Source organism: Camarhynchus parvulus, chromosome 5 (genome assembly GCF_901933205.1).
Source record: "Camarhynchus parvulus chromosome 5, STF_HiC, whole genome shotgun sequence".
NCBI classification, from domain to species: Eukaryota; Metazoa; Chordata; class Aves; order Passeriformes; family Thraupidae; genus Camarhynchus; species Camarhynchus parvulus.
In genome coordinates, this window is record NC_044575.1 from 18,655,332 (window position 1) to 18,678,381 (window position 23,050).

At 41.3% G+C, this 23,050-nt stretch overlaps 1 protein-coding gene across 6 annotated transcripts in view; it reads left to right on the forward strand.

The window, feature by feature from the left end:
- LDLRAD3 (low density lipoprotein receptor class A domain containing 3) overlaps nucleotides 1-23,050 on the forward strand; it is a 108,502-nt gene that overhangs the window by 42,089 nt on the left and 43,363 nt on the right. For 4 of the 6 annotated variants that reach the window (XM_030948729.1, XM_030948723.1, XM_030948724.1 and 1 more), the window contains exons 3-4: nucleotides 11,865-11,990; nucleotides 14,384-14,518. In XM_030948729.1, coding sequence (XP_030804589.1) covers nucleotides 11,865-11,990; nucleotides 14,384-14,518 — 261 coding nt within the window. The remainder of the gene's footprint in view (nucleotides 1-11,864; nucleotides 11,991-14,383; nucleotides 14,519-23,050) is intronic. The other 2 variants (XM_030948725.1, XM_030948726.1) reach the window with 1 other exon arrangement.

Sequence of the window (23,050 nt, forward strand, 5' to 3'; positions counted from 1 at the left end):
CCCACCAGTAAAGACTACTGATTTTGAATATTCAGCAGCCCTAGAAAATTATGCTTAAAGCATCAGTTAAAGCTAGGTGTAGACTAAGAGTAATTCTACAGAAGATGAGGAGCAGGGTGATATTTAGAAGAGATGCTTTCAGATTCCTGGGATTAAGATCCAGGATTGCATACCTGCAACAAGTTTTTGGATTGCCCCATCATAAATAAATTTGAAGGCATCTCAGTTGCTGCAGTCTGTAGTTGCTAACCAGGTCTATCTTTTAGCTTTGAGAAAATACCATTGCTGATAAGCTCTATTCTGTCTTGCTAGTGAACAGCTTATAGGCAGTGTGAGCTAAATAGCTGTGAAGTGGTCTTATACCAAAGCTCACTCGTTTTTAGAGAAGATAAGTATTCATTTGTTTCTTATTTGCAAGTAAGTGATTTAGTGACCTGGCACTTAAAAAAAACTAAGTAAACCCAAAAAATATTAAAAGGAGAACTCCAGCATTGAAATCACTTTTTCATATCTGAGGATTTTGTTACAACCTTATGATTGTAACACAATTCAAAAGTATTACAACTGAATTTGTAGTCTTCAGTTCATCAAACCTCTGTCTGCTACTTTGGGAAGTGTGGAGTGTCTGTGATAAGGCTCAAAGTACTTACCAGAGAGTTAGGTGGCTGTGAACTTTGGTCAATGGCTTTGTGTAACTGATGACAAGCCTCTGCTGCAAATGGATGTGTACCAAGACAGACAAATGGTTGATACAAACTAGGCTTAACCCGAACACTAAGAAAAAGCTTAACCCTAGGTGAGGGAGTACAAGGTGCGTGGGGATGAGGCTGGTGCTAAGCAGAAGGGTAGGGAGGGAGCCACGTCTTGGCAGTTCCGTGTTCCCCTTGGGATGCCTTTTGCAGCTGCAGTGTGCCTGGAGCCCTGGGCTTTGTGGTTTTCAAAACCCTAACCCTAGGCCTATCCCTTACTCTAAGTAGAGCAGCAAAAGTTGCCTAGCTGTCAAATACTGACTTATTTTAAGTGATCTGTGATCCCCTGTGGGCATAATGGAGGTTTATACTGGCATAACGAACATGCTAAATTAGATATACGTTAATATAAAATTAGTATGTTAAAATAATTAGTAGAAATACAGGAGATGGAATACTTCATAGGTCTGAGTAGTGTTAACATCTGTGTGAAAAGTGGAAGTGTGAGGCTTGTGGCATTTGTTTGAGAGTGTTATCTGGGAGTTTGACTTTCCTTGTAAACAGGACTAACAGTCTACCTTTGTGATGGCCTAGTTTACTCTACATATCCATCTAGTGCATTTTAAATTCTTCCAAAGGAAACAGGAGGAGTCACAGAATCTCAGTGTCATGAAATGATTGGAATTGGAATGGGTTTCTGAAGGTCATAGTCAAACTCCTCTGCTAAAGCAGGTATACCTGCAGCCAATTGCACAGGATCATGTTCGTGTGGCTTTTTAATATCTCCAGAGGAGGAGACTATAGAACTTCTCTGAGCAGCACTAGCTCTGGACAGAATCCTCCCAACTCAGCCTCACCAAGGCAAGAGGTGGAGCGGCACTGGCTTTCATCCAGTGCTCAGGTACCTCTCTTGTTCTCCTTGATCTTTCAGAGGTGATAGAGAGTGGCTTAGCAGTAGCATCTTTCGACACGTGTCGGTGCATCCCATTGGGGTCCATGGATTTGTGGGTGTCAAGTCTGCCTGATCTCTTGCCTGTTCTTCCTCAGCCAAGGGAAAGCCAGGCTTTCTCTCTTGCCTCCATGGGTTAGGATTCCCAAGGGTTGCCCTTAGCAAAGACTGAGGCAAAGAAGGCATTCAATATCTCAGCCTTCTCTGTATTCTTTGTCACCAGGGCACTCACTTCATTCCTAAATGAGCAGACCCAAATTTTCCCTAGTCTTCCTTTTGCTGTTGATGTACTTGAAGAAGCCCTTGATGTCCTTGACATCCATTGCCCATTAATTCTAAGTGGACCTTAGCTCTTCTTATAGCTTTCCCTGTCTACTCTGACAGTGTTCCTGTGTTCCTCCCAAGTGACTTGTCCCCTTTTCCACATTAGATACTATTTATTTTTGTTTGAGGTTTGCCGGAATCTCCTTGCTTATTCATGCAGGTCTTTTGTCCTCTTCACTTGATTTCTTACTCATAGGGATGCACCTGCCCCCTTTGGTGCATCCCTATGAATAAGAAATTAAACAATCTGCAGGCTGGAGGAAGCACTACTTGAGTATTAACCAGTTCTCTTGGACCTTCCCACCTTCTAGGGCCATAACTCATAGGATTCTCCTCCGGATTCCTTTGGCCTTGAGAATGCCAAAGTTAGCTGTCATGTAGTCCAGGCTCTAATTCCAGTTGTTGCCTGCCTTCCTTCACTTGGGATCTTGAATTCCACCATCTCATGGTCACTGCAGTCAAGGCTACCCCCAGTCTTCACATCCCCAGCCAGTCGTTCCTTGTTTGTCAGTACAAGGTCCAGCAGCACACCTCTCCTCAATGGCTCCTCCACCACCTGTGTCAAAACGTTTCCATCAGTGCTCTGCAGGGGCCTCCTCGGCTCCTGTCTGCCCACAAGTTGTTTCTCCAGCAGAGATCAGAGTGGCTGAAGTTCCCCATGAGCACCAGAGCCTGTGACTGTGAGGCTCCTTCCCGCTGACTGGAGAATTCCTCATTGACTTCCCCTTCCTGACAGGGTGGCCTATAACAAACACCCACAGAAGTGTCACCCATGTTGTCCCTTATGTGTTGGCTTCTTACCTCTAAGCTCTTGTCTGGTTCTTCACCCAACCTGAGGCAGAGCTTGGTACATCCCAGCTGCTCTCTCACATAAAGAGCAGTTCCACCACCTCACATTGCTGGCCTTTCTTTCCTAAAAAGGATGTAGCCATCCATGATAGCATTCCAGTCGTGAGCTATGCCACTATGTCTCTGTAACTGCAGAGAATGTGCACACAGATCTCGAATTCTGCCTGGTTTTTCCCTGTGCTGTGTGTTGGTGTACAGGCATTTCAGAGAAGTAATGGTTCCTGCAGGTTTTCCTGGAGGAAGGGATGCAGGAGGATCCACCAAAGCCACAGACACCCTTGAGATAGTTTTCCTTCTAGATCTCATCTTGGTAGTCAGATCAGGAACATTTGTTGTTGCTGTGGTTGGCCTGGCTTATTCCCCAGCTGGATGTGATGTAGTGAATGTTGCCACTTTGGACCTCACACACTGAGTCCTTCAGTTGAATGCCTGCTCACTGAGTTGGCCAGTCTTTGCCAAAGATCCCCTTGCCTCTTCTAAACAGGTGGGTCCCTTACAGGATGATAAATAGGTGTGGATATTCTCAGTTTGGTTGAAGAAAGGATAGAGATAATTTCTCACAGGCTGAGCCTGGGAAACTTAGAGGAAAGAATGAAAACAATTATTATCTCTCTTTCTGTAACCAATGTTTAGAGATATAATTCTCCAGAGTGTGCTATTCATAGTTCACCAGTAGTGTGAGGGAAGATTCCTAAAGGCCAATCAGGTCTTAAGTCCACCATTGTTTCTCTAAGAAGTATAGATTTCTAATAATAAAGTGTCTTTTCATGCCTTCTGATGATGGAGTTTCTGTATCACCTTCATCTGTCCCCGATACCCCTCCAGTGATAAATAGGCATTATTTTATATATTGGCAACTTTTGGTGGGGAGTGTGTTAGTATGTGGAAGGGGAAAATCTAACAGCAGGACCTGAACTTAGGAAGAGAGAAATATTCTACCAGAATTAGCATCCTGAAAGGGTCATGGCAATGAAAAGCTGCTGTCAGAAGATTTTGTGTATTAATGTTAATAAACATTGTCGTGTGCTAGAATTCCAGCAAACCAGTATTTAGATGTCTCATTCTTATTTAGAACCCAATAATAATTTGTGTAAAAATCTAATGAAATTAACACCTCTTTTTCTAGATAACTAGAATACATAGCAGAAAGCTAGGAATTTCTCAATGAAGGTAGTTGTATGTTGTGTAGTAGATGCACGTATACACATGGAAGACCTGTGGACTTCTAGTTGCATATCAAAATCAAAGAGTGCTTTTAAGTCTCTTGCTGTGTTTCTTGCTGCTTCCTGTCATCTCCAGGCTGACCTGGAATATTTCTTGCAGGTAGGTAAAAAACATCAGAATTCTTAAGCAAAGCTGGATATTAAGCAATGCATGAAATGAGCATCAGCATTAATTGGGAAGATGCTGTAAGGCAGCTGCTGATCTTTTTGCCACTTACTCAGACAGCTCTCAAACTTGGAATTCAAACTGAAATTAGCTCTTGTTTTTACTCATGATTAAGCAACCAAATACTTAGTAGTTATAATAAGATTTGTAATTAAGTGACCATGGTGAATGTTTCATTTGAAGCTCAATTACACATGAGTAGGGGCAAGTGCAATAGCTGCTTATGTTTGATAGCATTTTATGCAGGGAGATCAAAAGGGTTTGTGGTGCTAATTATTTAATCCTCTTGATGGAGGTCAGTAAATAGCCTGGTTGGAGAGCTTGGAATTGGACAGGTTTTACAGTTGGATGGAATCAGTGGCACCACTGAAAGAAAAAGAACAGGTAGGTAGTATCCCAGAATAGAGTGAGGGATTGTAGCCCATCAGGCACACAGTTGTTCCTGAGGAGTACTGCTACTAAAGTGCCTTAAGGGTGGTGTTCTGTCCTGTCTGTTTGCATCCTGAGTAAATTAACAACTCTGAAACTGTGCTCACTTTGTCCTTTAGTATGGTGGTATTGTTCGGGTTCTTTAGTGAGCAGTAACTTCTGAAAATACTTCTCTTAGTTAGAAACTGGTTTACTGAATGTCTGAAGACCAGGGTTTTTGTCCATGCTCTCCTCTGACATCTCTGCGTTGTGGTGATTTTGAAGGACTAAAACATAGACTCCTAGACCATGAAAGATTACTTTAGGGCCTTAGTGTCTGGCAAGAATTAAAGGCCACCGTCTCATAGTAATTCAGCTCTGAAGTGCTTTCTTTTTTTCACCCTATTAGAAGGAAACCTTCACGGCAGCAGACTCCCTTGGCTTTTTTTGCTTTAGCATTGTCCTTTCTCTCTTACTGCTAACTACAGTGTAAATATTACTCATGTAAGTGGTTGATAGTTTACTATATTGGAGGCAACCTCTGATGCTTCCTACTGGGCTAATTTCACTACTTAAAAACCCATAAAATTGCTTCCTTTAAAATAAAGCACGTCTTAGTCTCTTTTTCTCTATGTTTGCATTAGCAGTTTAGGAATAGCAGCTCTTTCACCTGCCTTGTTAAACAGGGACCAAAAGCAAGAGTGACCCAAGGGCTTTTTATAGGTGCAGTGAATGCTCTGCAGTTGGCTGTGTTTTGTATCATAACTCAGTAACTTAAATAGTTGTTTAGTTTTGAATTGGAGAAGTTCTGACATACTGGACTGTTGAGTGCATTTTATACTGACAATATTACTCAAGTGCTAGCCTTTTTTTATAGATAGGAAAAAGCAAGCAGAGGAAGTGAAACTTCTGTGTTGTTCTGCAAGACAGCCCTGTTCCAGAGCTCTGTGAACCAACAAATGATGCATTTTCCTTCGGCAGCTTTCCTATTGGGAACAGAACTGAAAACACTGTAGGGTTCAAACAGCAGTTAAGTAATGCAAAATAACTGTAAGTGTTAACAGGGTTAGGGTTTATATCAGTTCTTTGGGTGAAAGGAATCAGATCCTGGTGCCATCCAGCTTGTGTTACATGTTGTTGTCAAATCAGTCCTTCTTTGTAAATTAAAGTTAAAACCCTTATCTCCTTCATGTGAAGCCTTTACTGAAATGTTGCATCTCACCATGCATTCATCAAAAGAATCTGGTTTTACAGCGCTGTCTGATGTGGCTGTAATATCCCTTACCAAAATTACCCACAACAGAGGAGTTTAAGGTGGTTTATAATCAAAGTCAGGAAAATACTGATGGCTGTGTGATAACGCAGCATCTGCAGGCAGTGGTTTCTGTCTGGAGAGTTGCTCTTGTCACATACAAGTAATCAAGTTTTGATTAGCTGAATAAATCATTATCTGTTGTTGAGTTGAGATGTGTAGCTGTGAAGCAGCATAAAGTTACTTGATTGCTGCTTGGGGAGGTTCTAAGGCAACAATTTAGTTCAAAGACGCTGAGGTTCTGTGTAGCTTACTTCTGTCTGTACGTTTTATCTGCTGCATCCCGTTTCCTCACTTCAGATTACAAAATAATTGAGAAACATTTTAAAATGGTAGTGTTTTTAAAGTTAAAAGGAAATAGGCTTGTCTACTGGCCACGTGTGGGATGCCTGTGTGCTCTTTGCATGTTGCACACAGTAATTAGTGCCCAGTTCACTATAGCTACCTGTGAAATACCTGAGGTGTAGATAAGCTGGCTCAACAGTGACAGTCACAGAATCACAGAACTGTTCAGGTTGGAAAGGATCTTAAAGATCTTCTAGTTCCAGTCGTCCTGTCCGTGTGCAGGGATACCTTTTTCTAGACCAGATTGCTCAGAACCCCATCCAACATGGCTTTGAACACTTCCAGGGGTCAGACATCTGCAGCTTCTCTGAGCAGCCTGTTCCAGTGCCTCACCATCCTCACATTAAAGAATTTATTCCTTATATCCAATCTAAATCTACTACTCCTTTTCAGCTTAAGTCCTGGTCACCACAGGCTCTTGTAAATAGTCCCTCTCCAGCTTTCTTGTAGATCCCCTTCAGCTACAGAAGTGTCACAGTAAAGTCACCCCAGAGCCTTCTCTTCATCAGGCTGAGCAATCCCAACTCTCTCAGCCTGGTCTCACAGGAGAGGTGCTCCAGCTCTATGATCCATTCTCTGCCCTCCCTCTTACAGGTCTATGTCCCTCCTGTGCTGAGAACCCCAGAGCTGGATGCAGTACTCTAGGGGTCTCCCAAGGACAGAGTAAAGAGGCAAATGCCCTCCATGACCCTGCTGGCCACACTGCTTTGGATGCTGCCAAGGATGCATTTGACATTCTGGGCCACAGGTGCACATTGCTGGGTCATGTCCAGTCTCATCCATCAGAATCCCCAAGTCCTTCTTGGCAGGGCTGCTGTCAGTCCATTCACCCTCCAGCCTGTGTTCACATCAGGATTTTCCTTAGCCCAGGTGCAGCACTTTTGCACTTGGTCTTGTTAAGCTTACAGTTAATACTGTTAATTATAAAATACATTTGATATCTTTGCTGCTTTATCTATGAAAAGAAAAATCGCCTGCCCATTGCAAATCAGTTGTAACCTTCTAATCAGGTTCCAAGTCATTGTAGCCATGAGTATCAAAATTGCTTTTATTCAAGAGTGTTATCTATATACAGCATAAGGTTTTACACAGTATTGCCAAATCTGATTTCTTTTTCTCTGCTATTGTGCATCTCTGCTGAGAAATAATAAAATGGATTACACTTTTTTAAAAATAGTGTGGTTTCACACTTGGGATCCTAAAGATAGCAAAATGTTTTTTTGTTACTGCTGTAGAGCTGCAAACTGTCACATTGTCAGTGGAGTGTACTACTGGTCCTGATGGGAAGTTAGTATTTTTTTAGAGTTTGAAAGTAGAGGGTGGGAGGATTAGGTTCTTTGTAGCATAAGGCGTGAATTCACGCACTCACATGTACAACTGCCAAAATAGTTTTTTTTAACTTAAGCGAAGCAACCTGGAGGGAACATTTGGCAAACTTTTACTGTGGCCAGCAACCCTCTGCCACCATCTTCACCATTTGCTTCATGTTTCAATTTTAAGAATGAAAAGAATATTTTAGTGAAGAGCAATTTCTTCCCATGGGTGATGGAGTCATAGGAGGCTCCTCAAGTTCATGGTAGTTCACTGATGCCTTTTTTTAAATACCACAGCAGTTCCCTTTTATGTAATGTAAATACAGATTCACATTAATCTTCCAGTCCTGGGTCGTTTCTGCTATGAGCAGGTAACAAATGAAGAGTGGAACTAGAGTGAATTGATTCTTTTTTGACATAGGCTCACAAATTGGTTGAATGGCAGTTTTTTGGGATGTATTTTGTACTTGCTATATTGAATCCAGAGTGACAGTTTTGTAAGTTGCTCTGTGGTTTCTTGCTGTATTTCACCCCTTCCTGTCCAGTGTGTGGTCTCTTGGTTTCTTCCTTTCTGGAGACATGGGTTCAAGGGGACTTGCCTGCAAGTTCCTTTAAAAACAACCAACTTCCTCCCTTCCCTTTCCTTTAGCTGGTTGTAATACCTTGGATAAATAAGGTCAAACAATGCACATGTGCCTGTTCATTTTTTTTCACTTCTCTTCTGTCATTTCCAGATATCCCTGTAATTCCTGATTATCCTGAGCCTGTTTCAACCAAGCATAGCAGAGAAGAATATAGATCGCAAAGACAATGCTGTCCTTGAAAGCTTATTGAGGCTGAAGTCACTGAAATAGCCAAATAGATAGCTGCTGTTAGATAAATATAAAGCTTCTCACATACAGATCTGCCTGAAAACTCTTAACCTGTGCAGTAGAAGACACAATGATGAGCAAAAGAGAAGAAAGCTCTTCTTGTAACAGTCACGTAATGGGAGCTGGAATTGCAGAGGAATGCTGGGATAGTGCAGCACATGACTTGAATGTGCTATAGGCTGTCATGATCCTGGTATATGTATCTGTTACTTGTTAGGGTGCCAAAGACCTGAAGAAAATTATAGCCCTTTGTGTTTAGAGTATTTTCAGAGATCCTGCAGAATGGGAAGGTAGGTTTCTGCTCTGGAAGAAATTATTGTCCTTTCCATAGGAACTTTATGAGCAGTGACCAAAAAAACACTTACTTGAAAACCTTGGGAAAACTATGCCAGGGGACAAGAAAGATGTCAAATTGAAAATAAAGCTGAAATTCTTCAGTGGAGTTTTCCAGAGTCAGGGGACGTGACTTGGACTTAGCCTTTACTGGTTTCTAATTTTTTCTGTGTTTGTGTACAGCATATGAAAAATGCATTTTGTGTCTGGAATTGGAACTTGGAAAACTAAGTCCTCTTTGGGAGCAAGACTTGTGTCTAGTAAGCAACTGACTGACTTGTGAATCGCCTTGGTGGTTGAAATGCTCTTTTATATTCCTAGGGTCTCTAATATAAGTGTGAGTTTGAATTGGGATTGGTTTATATATCATGTCTGTTGCAAATATTGAGAATTGAATTTGAGTTTTGTTTGTTATTTTTTCCTTCTCTCCAGTTAAAAAATAAAATCAGTGGACTATAGAAAAGGGAAACTTAGAGATAATTTTAAGGTGTTTAGTTCCTTGTTTGTTTTTGGTCTGTGGTTACTAGTATGTGTTTTTTTATGAACAGTTAATCTAAACCAGAATTTTCTTGTGCTCTGGCTGCTGTCTCCGGAGGAGGAGGAGAAGATAGAAAGATGTCTGGGGATAAAATGTTTAACTAAACATTATATAACTATCTAAGTAATACTTATATTAGATAATTGTCCTGAATGGTTTCTCCCTCTTTTTTTGGTGGGATATCTGTATGCTTTATACAGAAGAAAGAGCTCTTGACTTTGTTCCTGGTCATTCCAGCATGATTTTCTTCCAGGTGTGGCCAAACATTAAATATTACTTATGGCTTTACTGTGGTAGCTCAAGGCAACGTCCTAGGTGTGCTTTGTACCCTTTGGGGTCAGAGCAGCCGAGGACGTTGTGACCTGTGCCTGTCATGCCTGAAAGGGGGCTCGTGCACCACTCACCACCACTTCTGGCTGCATGTTCACTCTGCTTAGGAATGTGCAGCCACATGACCTCTTCAGAGGACCAGAGGCTCTGGTTTTGACAACTCATGGTCTGAAATCTGTCAGGAAGAATAGGTTACAAGAGTAAGAGAATGGTCCATGCTAAAAATGTTACAAGTAAATAATTTTGAAGCCTTAATTTGTCAAGATTTTCAAAGAGGACAAAGAGCATCATTGAGTATGATTTGCCAGAAAGCTGATAGCCTCTGAATTCAGACCCCAAGTGACGAAAGTAAACCTGCTTGTAGAAATGGGATCCAGTAAATGTTAATAGAGGCAAAAGTACAGTTGCTTCCCTCTTTCCTTATTTCTTCTTCTTGAAACTCTTGTAACTTCTTTTTGTCCCCTCTGGAACTGTTCTGGCTCAAAATACATCTCTAAAATAAGTTGTCCAGAAGCACTTGGAGTGTGTTCACTGTGGGGTTTCAGAAAGTTGTTAAGTCTTATAGAAAGGAAAACAGCAACAAAAGCTCAACATGTGAAACATTGAGCACCTCTTCACACGCGTGTCCTATTATCACTCTCTTCCAGCAGCATCTTGGCTGGCTTGTTAGTGCTTTAGGACGGGCTGTTGGCTTTGATGACACTGAATCTGTTGCTGAGGTTGTTTTGCTGCCTTTTTTTAAAGGTTTTTTGGGGTATGATGTTGCCTCACACCTCAAGGTTATTAAATTATTTAGCTGAGATCTGTCTGTCTCAGAATTCTAACATAGAAGCTGCTCTTTGAAGTTGTGTGAAGAATTGCAGGGGCTTCAAATATCTCTGCTGATGGTTTTCTATTGCCAGAGGTGTGAAGCACAGTGGCTACTTCAGGGTAATTTATCATCTTTTTCTGCAAAGTAATGGCTCACTTTCTTTTCCCCAAGTGGACTTTGGATAGTCTTCAGAAAAAGTGGTAGTTGAATATATGAAATTTAGTGATACATCTTATTTTACTTCATCATAATTACTTCATAATTGTAATTGAAAGCTGCTAATAAAATGAATAAAAACATGTAAGAGAGAAACTGCAAGAGTTTGATTTCGGAGGACACTAAAGCAAGTGAGAATTACTGTAGTAGTGGTTGAAAACAATTTATATGCACTCTGTTGAGTGATGGAAGAAAGCTTTGCTACAGCTGTACTTAGTAGCTAATCCTGGAAGAGAGGATTCCTTCCAAATTAATGCTGTTTATCCCTATTAGATATACTTTTTTTGGTCTGTACACTGATAGTCCCTGGCCTTGTAAAACTGCGCAGGTTGGTGTATTGATGTGCCTTAGGGCCACATTAAAAAACTTGCCTCTTGCTATGGTACCCAGTCTGTCATAGTTCAAAACCTGTGAGTTGTAAGCATGTCTTAGATTTGGTGTAGGAGTAGGAAACATTTGCTTAAAATGCCAGCAAGCTCTGGATCCAGCTTCTTTCCTGATGTTCTCCCATCAGTGGTGTTACCACATTGCACCATACACACCTTCCTGCAGAGACTGCCTTTGCTTTAGAGTGGACTCTCTGAAGTCTTCAGTGTCCTGTGGTGTGGTCTATCAAGTCACGAGATAATTTGAAAAAGCAAAAATGTAACCATTTGTCTTGTAAAATTGCTTTTTTTGTTGGGAGTTGTTTTGTGATATGATACCACAGTACTTAACTGGTGTTTGCCTTGAGCATCATGGTGGAACCATCTGCATTACTGAGGCTGAGGGCAGTGTTCTCTTGCTACGAAAAGTGGCTGTGCAGTAAATAAAAAATGTGTAGCATTTGAGATCATAATGAGATTCTGTAATCACGTGTTAAACACATTTTGATGCTATTGTTAGTATTTAATGTTTTATAAATAGCTCTGCTGTGCAACATGAGATACAGTGGTTGTTTTGCATCCAGTTTTATATAAATCATGTTGAATAAAGGCAGTGTTATTTGTGTTTTCGTCCTGCAAAATATTTTATGAGGGTCTCTTGTGTTTCTTAGTCTCACAAAGACACTAATTTGCTTGTAAGTCACCTAGCATGAGTGCCAACAGTACTGCATAGAGCACCCTTAACTGTACTGCTACAACAGGATCTCTAACCATTGTAAATTGTTTCCCTCACCTCTGCCCACTTCTGTCTGTTCTCACAGCAAAAGCCAAATCCAAATGTGGTGCCACGTTCTTCCCCTGCGCCAGCGGGATCCACTGCATCATTGGCCGCTTCCGGTGCAACGGCTTCGAGGACTGTCCCGACGGCAGCGATGAGGAGAACTGCAGTAAGTGGGAGCCTGCCTGCAAGTGAGGGCACTGCTGCTTATTTCAGCTAATTGATGCTACTTAGAAAGGAAACATTCAGTAGCCTTCCATTTCTGAGTCAAATGATTCTCCCCGTCATTTGCGATCCAGACGATCCTTGGTTTTTTCACTTCATGAAAATGAGTCTGCTGTTTTTGGTTTTTTTTTAAGGTCTATCTCAGTCTTGCTTTGTATATAATGCCTGTGTTGTTACTCCAAGCGCCTGAAATTAGTTTTAAGCTGCATGTTTGCTTTGAACGTGTTTTCTGTACACTCAGATTGGACAAATATTAACTATAATTGGAATTGTTCCATTTTTATTTGCCTGTTTCATGTCACTGAAGAATATGATGTATTTGGTCATCAGTGCATCTAGGTTTCTCTGTTTATACGTGTTCTCAAACAACAAAAAAGCAAATGATGGTATATTTAGTGAAACAGGTTCTTGGAAGGAGAGGCAGATTCTTGAAGCCAGACATGCCTGCCAATGCACAGCAGCAGGGAAGTTGTAGCAGAGAGATGATCTGAAGTACTGCTTGTTTTGGGCTAAACCCTCTGCATGTGGCTACACAGATCCTTTTGTATCTGTAAGTCTAGCAGGGATATAGCAGAGCAGTAGGGAAATGTTATGTTGAATCCAGCAGCTCTGTTGTTACTATCAAGAGCTGGTAAAAGCATGGGTCTCTAGCTGAAAGCTTGCAGCAAAATACTTGCTCATTCTCCTGTTAGAGGCATGATGAGGTTTTGTTATCAGTGACTTTTAAAGGTCAGGAGGAGGACAACAGACAGCAGCTTTCAAAGATAACAAAAGGGGCAATCTTTAGCATGATCTGTCACTGTCTGCTTCGTGGAGGAGTTGCTTTTCTTGTTGGTGATTGGTGTGCTTCCACAGCATGAACCTCTCGAGGTGGCATCTGTTGTCCTGGAGAGTCTGGTTTGGGCCCTGCAAGGACTGTGTGGCTGTGGCAAGGAGTCAGCATCTGAGGAGAAAGTGAAGCCAGAGAAGCATTGAAGGCTAAGGAAATTACTCTGGGTTACGCTTGAACAAGTGGACTAAAAATAAGATTTGACAAAAGTGCTTTGAATATCCTTAAGGTGGTGGACTGACAAGTGCAGGTCTCAATTGAAAGTGCACCAGCTTATGGAGTTCATTAGGAATGACACAATTTCCTGTGTCATTGTACTGTGTAGCTGTAATGGGACCTTAAAACTGATGATAACATGCTACTGATCTCCCCATTATTCTATGCCAGTGAGGCACTTGGTGTTTTGTAGCATGTCTAAATGTCTGGTTACTGCTTATGGAGAGGAACAACCATTTGGGTTCTGAGGTGACCTCAAAAATCAATGTGGTATGCAAGTGTGCAGGAGTTTCAAACCAAAAAAGTTTCAGCATGTTTGTGCTAAATAAGCTCTTGGGGAGCTGGAGAAATTGGGAGTGTTTGTTATTTTTCCTGCAGGTTATATGCAGGGCAGACTTTAAAGTTTTATTTATTTATTAAAAACTCTTTAAATGTAGCTTTTACTTTAAAGACAAAAAAATGGAAGCCAGTTAGTATTTGGAAACTAATTCTCTTTGTTATTGTGGCAGAGAAGCAGTTTGAAGTAGATAGGGCATCTAAGCAGCCTTTTTAAAATTTTCAGTTGGAAAGTTGCATTCTGTTTCAGTCACCCCATTAACAAAAAATGTTTGGAGTTCAGAGAAGAGTGCCAAAAAGTATTAAAGGACAGAGATTGATTTATGAGTAGATGTTAAAACCAGCTAAATGATGCATATCTCAGCTAAGTGATGACTATGTTGAAGGATATATGACGTATATGAAGGGTGTAAACATTGTTCCTTAAAAAGGAGGTGAAATTCAAACAGTGAGAGGCTGAGAGATTTCAACATTGCTGTTATATCAATTCAAAATAGTGAGGGGAATGGGGAAGAGAATCAGAGGTAAATAAACCACTGCCTGGCAGTTCTCAGTCAAAATTGTTGTCTTATAATATGAAACTTCAGCTAAATTGAGCCTTCTGTAATGGGAATCAATTGGCAGTGTTTATGGTAGGCAGTTCTACCCTCCATATGTCTTCGGTGTGAGCAAATGTGGAACAGTGATCATGACTGGGCTCTCATGAAAATGAACAGAAGGCTTATCACAACTGTGGGTGGGCTAAATCTCTGCTAATTGTAATGAATCTTGCATAAATTAGAAGTTTCAGCTCTCCCTGGTTAGAGAGCCAGGGCTGGTTTGATTGCCAAGTTACTCCCACATACCCATCGAATTGACCAGCTGTTGAGTTGTGACCTGTGGTTGATGCTTATCAGCTAGTTAACTGCCTGAGCAAGAGAATTCCTAATGAAAGGTCTCACTTTCTCTTTTTGCAGCAGCAAATCCCTTGCTTTGCTCTACTGCCCGATTCCACTGTAAAAATGGTCTTTGCATTGATAAAAGCTTTGTGTGCGACAGTCAAAATAACTGCCAAGACAACAGCGATGAAGAAAGCTGTGAAAGCCCTCAAGGTAGGCACAGGGGTTTTATTCTCTTCTGCAATATTATACCAACTCGAGACAGAACAGGCTCAGCAGAAAATATGATTCTGTTGGCTTGCTCTGTGTTGGCTAGCACTGCAGATAGTGAGAGTGAAATGTGTAGAGAGTGTGCACATGCGTACATTGCATTCTCAGTGCTCAGAAGAGTGGTGGTATCTGTTACCGGTTAGTAAAAATACACTTTTGCAAGAGGCGCTTGTAATCTGTGATCCAGTGCTCACTGAAGTTGCTGGGAATCCATTTAGTACTTTTGGGATATGGATTGGACCGGGGGGTTGATAATAAAACCTGAGTTGGAAGTGAATCTGTCTGTTTACCGGATGAGTAGCTCTTGTGTACGCTTAAAGCTTTAGATCTTCACTGCTCACTTACCTTCTGAAAGATGTGTTTAATTGCAGGACAGATCTATAATGAAAGCATTTATTCTTACCCTTCTCCTGAAGAGAGGGAAGAAAATTTTTATTTGAAAATTTTTGTGTATTGAGTCTTGGGAGAATCTCAAAACATAGTGACATTTTTATTCTTTTTAACCTATCGTGTAAGTCTACAGGTAGTGTTTCTCAGTTTTGTTTTCTGTAACTTAATACCACAGTATTTTATAAAACAAGAAGTATGTATGAATGATTTGAGGTTAACAAACAATGTATATTGGGCATCTGTTGCCAAACATTTTAATGTCTGAGTTACTGCTAAGAAGCCAGAGTAGTAAAAATATGGGAGATGGTGGATATTTTCAGGGGAGATGTGATGTGCTTCAGCCTGTAGAAAGCAGGACAGATGAAGAGAGGTAAAGCAACATATGAAGGAAGTTGTAATTAGTGAAGTTGAAGGACAATTACTTTACTATCTACTTGCTCTAATGAATTAATCCTTTGTGGAAAATAAAATAATCCCGAGTTTAAGATGCTGATAAAAAATAATCCTGAGCTGATAAATATTCTTGACAACTCACAGAGGAAGAAGAAGAACACACAAAGGCAATGCTGACAAAACAGGGATTTATAGCAGTGGTGTGTGACAGATTCTTCTGTGTCATACCTCTGCTTAACCTATGAGCTCTTTTCTTGGCTCCACATGTAAAGGTCGGAGGGGTCACCTTGCTAACTCTTCTGTGTGCTGAGCTACATCACAGCCTGGGAACGTAGCTGTGCTCGGAGCAGAGCCTTGGAGAGGGGCTGGCCTGCCCCTGCTCTGTTGGGAGCGGGATGAAAGGGCTGCCAAGGGCCTAGCGTGTGCCCAGGGCTGGGCTGTTCTTCACTACAACTCTAAGGCAGCCTAATCACATTCATGTGGGTGGTAAGGTTTCTTTTGCTTTCTCTTTTTTTTTTTTTATTTTGGCTTCTGAATCTTAAAACAGCAGTGCTATTCTCTTAGATTGGGATGACTGCTTCCTCTGCAGATTAATTGGCTGGATTGCCTCCAGGTTGTTTGTTGTCATGACAATCTGCTTTTGGAACTGACTGTCAGGCTCAAGAGAAGAAAAGAGCTGTATTTCATGAAGCTGTTACTTTTGTCTTGATATTTGGTCCTTCTGGAAATGTTAGACTAGTAAGAGGGCAAGCAAAGTAATTCTTTCTGATTATGTGTGTGAAAGAGACCCAAACAAGGAAGAAGAAACTCTCTCCATTAGGACAAGAACAGCATGGTTGTGGGCTAATTTAAAAAACAAATGGTCAAAGTATGGGGTTGGGAATGAGGAGTTCCCAAAGTGAAATGCTGGTTGTGGGGAACCTATGTAATTGGCTTTTCCCTCTGGCATCTCAGAGCCTCCCTGAATTGCTGTTTCACCATCTGTAAGTGGACACTGTGTGGGTACCTGTCTTTCAAAGCTAGGATTAAAACAGTGTGATGCATTCAGCTTCCCATCTGAATATAAATGACGATTCCCTCTGGAGCTTGCAGCCATGGGTATGTCTGTCCTGGCTTGCAAACACAGCAACTACTTTGTGTTCGTTGGGAATTAGATGCTACTGTGGACAGTCTTTAATTTCTCACAATTCTTTCTACAGCAGATCTAATTACTGTAATTACAATGTGTTTGTGTTCACAGAGTACTGAAGTATCCTGGTCATTAACTAGAACTCAAGTGCTGTGGGTACTTAGGGACAGGGCAAGGCAAATCTGTAGGGTGTTATAAAATGAAGATAGAGGGGTTTCTTCCCACTGACTGTGTTATGTCAAATGTGGTAGCTTTAGTTCAGTGTAATTGAGTGTAATCTGACATATGAAATTGTCCTTGTGTGCTGTTTTTCTATCTGTAAATGTGTTGATTTAGAAGTCACTAAGCTTCTGAACCACTGCATGATAGTGTCGTTATCACCATTTAACAGATGGGGAAGAGAGGGCATAGATCAGCTAAAGGAAATGCTCCCAGAGTGCCATCCTGGCTGGTAGGAATAGAGCTTCAGCCATGCTTCTCTGCTTCAGGGGCATGCCATTAGACTTAATCAATGTTTGCAAACTGTTTTGAGATACTGTGACAACATGGGAAATAGAAGTGTGAATTATTAATTGCTACTTTGCTCTCCTTCTGCTCTTGGGTATACTGACAAGCTTTTTAAATTATCACCTCTTCCTGCTCTTCGATGAACTTCAAAGGCCTCCTTTATCCTGCTGTCGTTACTGCAGAGTTCCAGTAGCGTATCAGTTTGGTTTGTGTCAGATACTTCTCCACGTGTAAGGATCCTTTCAGTCAAGAAGGGTCATTCTGCAGACAAGGAAAACAGGAATGTGGCTGCCTCCTGAAAAAGTGCTGACCCAGCTTTGACATGGAACACTTCAAAATGTGCCATCCTCCATGAATAACAGCTTTGCTAGCATGCTGCAATTTGAGATGAACCTGAAGACGTGCATTTATAAAGATTAATTTTAGTCGCAAATAAGAGCAGATTCATTTGACGGGAGGGAGGGCCCCATGATTTAATTGTGAAACTGAGAAGAAGATCAAATTCTGGAGGATGTTCCTGTCCTCCTTTCTCCTTAACACTTGTAACTGAGTGTTGTGTATTTTACAAAGGTCTGTATGTCATGAGGAAAGTGTCAAATTAAAAAGTGCCAATTTAGTAGCACATCAAAGAATTCTTCTGTAATTCCTCACAGAAGTTATCTGTAGCTCTTGTCACTGTCATGATGAATTTCAGAGCAATTCTTTTAATCCCACTCCGGCTGTACTTTGGTCATCTCAGTTTTCCAGCAGTGAAGTAGCATGGCAAAATATTTACCTTAATCTGGAATGTGATATATTCATCAAACTATGTGCTTGAGTTTTGGGATTGGATGGAAGTTATAATTGCTTGGATTATCCACACCAATCAAATACATTAATTACTTAAGAACTGTTCTTTCTAGGCCTTTACTCCAGGTTTAACAAAACCAGCAGCGATTAGAAATTTCTGCTCCTGTTCTGTGTTTTTTTGATCTCAATTCAGAGGAAAGTTTCTCTCCCCCACACACTTTCCTCCTATGCCTCTATTTAGCTGACAGTGTTAATCTTAATCATTCATAGCATCTACTCTGGGTGTACTCCTCAGGCCTGTCTGTTGCTGGGGGGATTTCCTGTTCTGTGACAGGCATCCACTCAATCTGGAAGGAATTACTCCTTTTCAGTATCTTCCAACAACCATATAAATTTGTTCAGCTCTAGGACTGTGTTTAATTTATTCTCTTAATTGGTTTGGGGTTTTTTAATCTAAATGTGTCCTCACAGTTCTCCTTTTCCTCCATTTTGTACTTTTAGTGTAGAAGACTTCGATGCTAACAAAAGCATACTGAGTAGTTTAATTCAAACCCATTTTTCTTTCACAGCCCTTCTTTTTTCTGCATCTAAGTTGCTAAATACCTTTACTAGCTTTAACCCCGTTGCCTAGGAAAGGGAGTTTTATTGCTGCTAGTCTGTACTCACTCTGTCTGCTGCTGTAAAGAGAGGCTCTTGACTTAAGTTATATTCCTGAAATTCTAGCTCTGCAGTTGTTTGTAAATAGTACCATTGTGGTCAGATTATGAACCAAATGTTTTGCAAGTGTTCAGAAGTTAATTCTTGTTCTGTCTATTTAGTAATGTCCACTGCTGTCCATGTGGATACCTCCTACTTTTATTTTATGTATATCTTTTCATTGAATTTGCATTATGATTTTTATATACTCCAGTATTCTAAAACAGATTTAGAAGCATACATAGTTTTAGAAGTCTCTGTTCTTTTCTCTGGGACATTTATAAATCGCTTATATAAAGCTTGTCAATGTAGTAAAAAGTTAAAAATCTGACCCTGTGTCTGTTGTATTGCATCTAGATGTCCCCTTCCATACCTGGTTCGGTGGCTGTCCCACGGGTGGTCCCTCCCCATTGGCATCCCATTGGCCACGGTCCTGTTTCCCCGCCCCCTCTCCCCTGGGCACAAAACCCCACAGCAAGCTGACCCCACCCTCTTTCTTTACCTGGGTGGCTGCACCACCTCGCGTCCTGTCTCAGGCTAATAAATGGATACCTACACCCACGTGGAGAAAGAGCGCTCCTTGTCTTTTGTCCTTCGTCTGTGCTGGTTCCGTGCTGGGCTTGGATTCGTGCTGGCCAGATTGGATTCATATAAGCCCAGAAACCCACGGAACACAGCATGTGTCGAATAAGAGGAAAATCATTCAAAATGATGACTTCCTGAAATGAATCCTTAAGTGATGATATGAATTCTGTGATAATAATTTCTGTGGATTAAGTTATAGGTAAAGCTGGAAGTAGGCTGGCTGTAGAAGTAAGCACCAAGGCTATTGTTACTGTTTGCATGATTGAGTTGCAAAGCAAAGTGGGTTTTAGAACTGACAACTAAGTGGAACACACGTACTCTAAATTTCAATGAAATACCACAAAACCTAGTTTATGAAGCACAAATAGCTCCCAGAACATTCTGCTCTGTATGGAGCTTGTAACCAGCCCTTTGCACATGATAAATTGAAATTCCCAAATGCTGTGGTATCACTTAGACATCCCAAGGCTTTGTAGTCTGATCCTGTCTGTATACAGTTTTATTGAGTCTCTCTGACTCATTATTGTCTCAGTCTGTAAACTGAAGCTCAAGTTGCAATTATTGTGCATAATCTTAGCCCAGATTCAGCCTGCAGCAGGAATTTAATACTCAGAGGCAGACTGAATAGAAGCAGAAACAAAAAGAAGGACACAAATAAAGTGTCACCGAATGTTCTATTAAATGAAGGCTTTGCCTGACCATATATTGCTCTCTAATATCCTTCTTTTGTAATACTTACTAATGGAAATGGTTTTGTTAGCTGTGAATTTTTTCTTTCCTATGTTTCTCCATTCCTTGAATCCATGCTTCCTCTTCTTTCCCTTTTTTTCTCCTGAAAAGATTATTTATTTGAGAGGGTTCTTGTCGTGGAGAAAATGTATCCATCTATTTGGGACTAACATGGGGTCTAACAGGTAGGGTGAGCTGTGGGAGGCAGGTGTTCATGTGGTTGGTACTGACCTTTCAGGCGATGGGCGAGTTCATCTCTGTTAATTTTGACTGCATGTGGACTCTGTGGTCTGTGCTGCCTCCCAGGGCAGGCCATCATTTGTAAAATGGATTGCTGATCACTTGATAAGAACAGCTGATAATAACCAGCCATTACTGTAGATGGGCCCAGACTCATTCAGAAACATGGTATCTTCTGAGTGGGATTGAGAGAGGAACTCTTACTTCACTGTGCATGGAGGCTTTGGAATCAAAGCAGTTTAAAATAGATGCGGGGATCTCAGGGAGAGGTCCAGACAGCTGGTACAAGTGGATTTGAGTTGCTATGCCTCTCAGCTCCCTGAGCTTGTGAGTATGACAAGGTTTTGTTGCAGAACAGGCAAATGTAGATGAGGAACAGTCTCCTTGTAGACCCGCATGTTGCTTCTACAGGCCTGTCATTTTGGCAGAGTAATAAAACACATGCAGCCAAAATGTTATGCTGCCCCTGCTTGAAGCACAGATGTTCTATTAAGAGCAACTGTGATATGACAATAGACAAGCAATGACTTCAAGTCTTCAAATGGGCAAGAAACTTACTTTAAAAGGTGTTTCTAGATCTGGGAGGTGTCCAGACTCTCTACCTAATCTCCTGCTCTGCTCACCTTTGATGACTTCAAGCTGAGAGTTACCTAACTACTGTAAAAGTCAGTTTTATGATCTAGGTCAAGCCTTGGATGGGATGTTGTGTCACCAGGAGTCACCATGTTTACCAACAGCTTTATCAGAGATAATAGGGAAGAAGAATAGGATTTAGCAACAATCACCTTGACCTGAAAGCAATTCCTTAAGATAGTAAGGATGAAGAACTACCATTGTGCTTCCAGCTTGTGTTAAGTATGTTCTTTAGACAGGTATACTTCAAAATTCCTTCCCTCAAGGCACAGCTTATTCCCATTGTGGAAATGCTGGTCTCACTGTGCAGTAATCCATGGCTCTCTGGGCTTTGTATGGGTCCAATCCGGCTAGCTCGAACCCAAGCCCACACGGTCTTACATGGACAGAAAGTAAGAGACGAGAAGCACTCTTCTCCACATGGGGACGAGTGCCCAGTTTATTAGCTTGGGACAGGACACTGCTGCTGCAGCAACCATCCAAGTAGAAAAGAGGGTGTGGTATCCTTGCAGTGGAGTTTTATACCCAAGAGGATGGGGGCCAGGAAAGAGGACTGTAGCCAATGGGATATGCTTGGGGAGGGGCGAGGGGAGGGGTGACCAAGGACCAGACCACCAGGGGATATAGAAAGGGGGGTGCATAGGGGAGAGACCATGTAATGGGAAAGGGGGAATAACAATCTCCGTCACCTAACATACTCAGTACAAATTTTCCATCACCCGGTGCAAAACAACAACTAAATAAACTATTTAGTGCAGTACGACATCACTGGAATGCCTCACTGGACTTTTATTGTAATACCATGATTTTTAATTTTGGTTGGTTGTTTTTTTTTGTTGCTGGAACTGAAATTGCAGTTCTTAGGCTACTTAAAAAAACAGGAGCTGCAGGGATACTTTTCCTTCATCAAGTGGCTGATGAGAAGACCTGGGAACTGACTCTGAAAAGGCATGGGGTCTTCTCAGCTGTGCAGAAATGAAATATGAGCTCTGAACGCTTGTGTCCAGATATTCTTACCTTCACTTTGTGGCATTTATGTCTAATTAAAAGTTCCCAAAAGAAGTGATGACATGGATATCCAGTTTCATTACCCATACTTCAAAACTTCAAAAACAGGCTACAAAATGTTACACCTGAGGAAGACAAGCGTGAAATAAAGGACATTCTTTTCCCCCATTGGTCTTGAGGCTCATTAAATTATCTCTTGAGCTCTCATTAGTAAAAATAAATAAATTCCTGTGAAATACATTTTCCACAAGTTTATAACATTATATTGGTGTTTGAAGTACACTGTATGTATTGACAAGTCATGCCATGCCCTGGCCACTGAATTGCATTAACTTGTCATTATGTGAGTGTGATCTAATTGTGCAAAAGGCTCTTGTTGCTGGACTCTAGGTGCCAAGCCCAAGTCTTTTTGCTGTCAATGGGGGAAATCCAAATAAAAGGCACAGATGTTAATCTTTGACTTGCTGTGAAACAAAATCAGTTCCAGGTAAGATGACCAAGTGTATTTTCTACAGTTGCTGTAGAAAATGGTTATAGCATTTGTATTTAAAATGAAACCTTCTGTTATTGCAGTTTCAGTACAGGGGCAACCTGTTTTTTGTTGGAAAATGGGAGTTGTCATAGCAAACATTTGTCATGGAAGAGCCTCCACAAAGGTTTCCTGGGTTAAGTACTGAAGAGACACTCTCAGTAGCAGAGTGGGAGTTGGCTTGGCTGTGTCTTCTGTTTCATGTTCTAACCCTCATTCATCACTGGCCTGCCCCAGCCTGTAATTCTACTTTCAAGCCCAGCTGGGAGCTGGTCTGCATGGCTCTCCCGCCAGGTCTGGCCCCATCAACCCTGCACTTTTAGTTAAACCTTGCTGTTTAGCCTGATTAGTGGCATTAATCTCTGGTAGTAATAATGCTTTAGCCTAAATCTAGCTTTGAGACCTGTGTGCATTAACCAGGTCAGCAAAAAGTGTGAGGTTAATTTATGCTTAAGTGCCTGTGGTAATCTTGGTCTGACATTGTCATGTCTGTAACCACTGGTTAGAAATTATTTCCCAAGATGAACTATTGAGGAAGGTGGCTGCGTTCAGCAGTTTGCACTGGGACTTGGGCAGAGAGCACCACTGTCCCTTTCTTTCTTTTTAGAAGTTGGACTGGTTTTTTCTGCAGCACTGGAATTGGCAAGAAGACCAGTTTTGTGTCATATACCTGTGGGTGGTGGAGGGGGGGGAACCAGGACTCAGCTACTTGAGTGTCTGACTTTGGGGCAGTTTTTTAATTTTGGTTTGGTTTTTTCCACCTGCAGCTGCCAACAGTAAAGTTGGAAGATGTGGCTCCTAAAATGTCAGGCTGCAACTCTGTCCCCAGCAGTAACTAGTTTTGCAT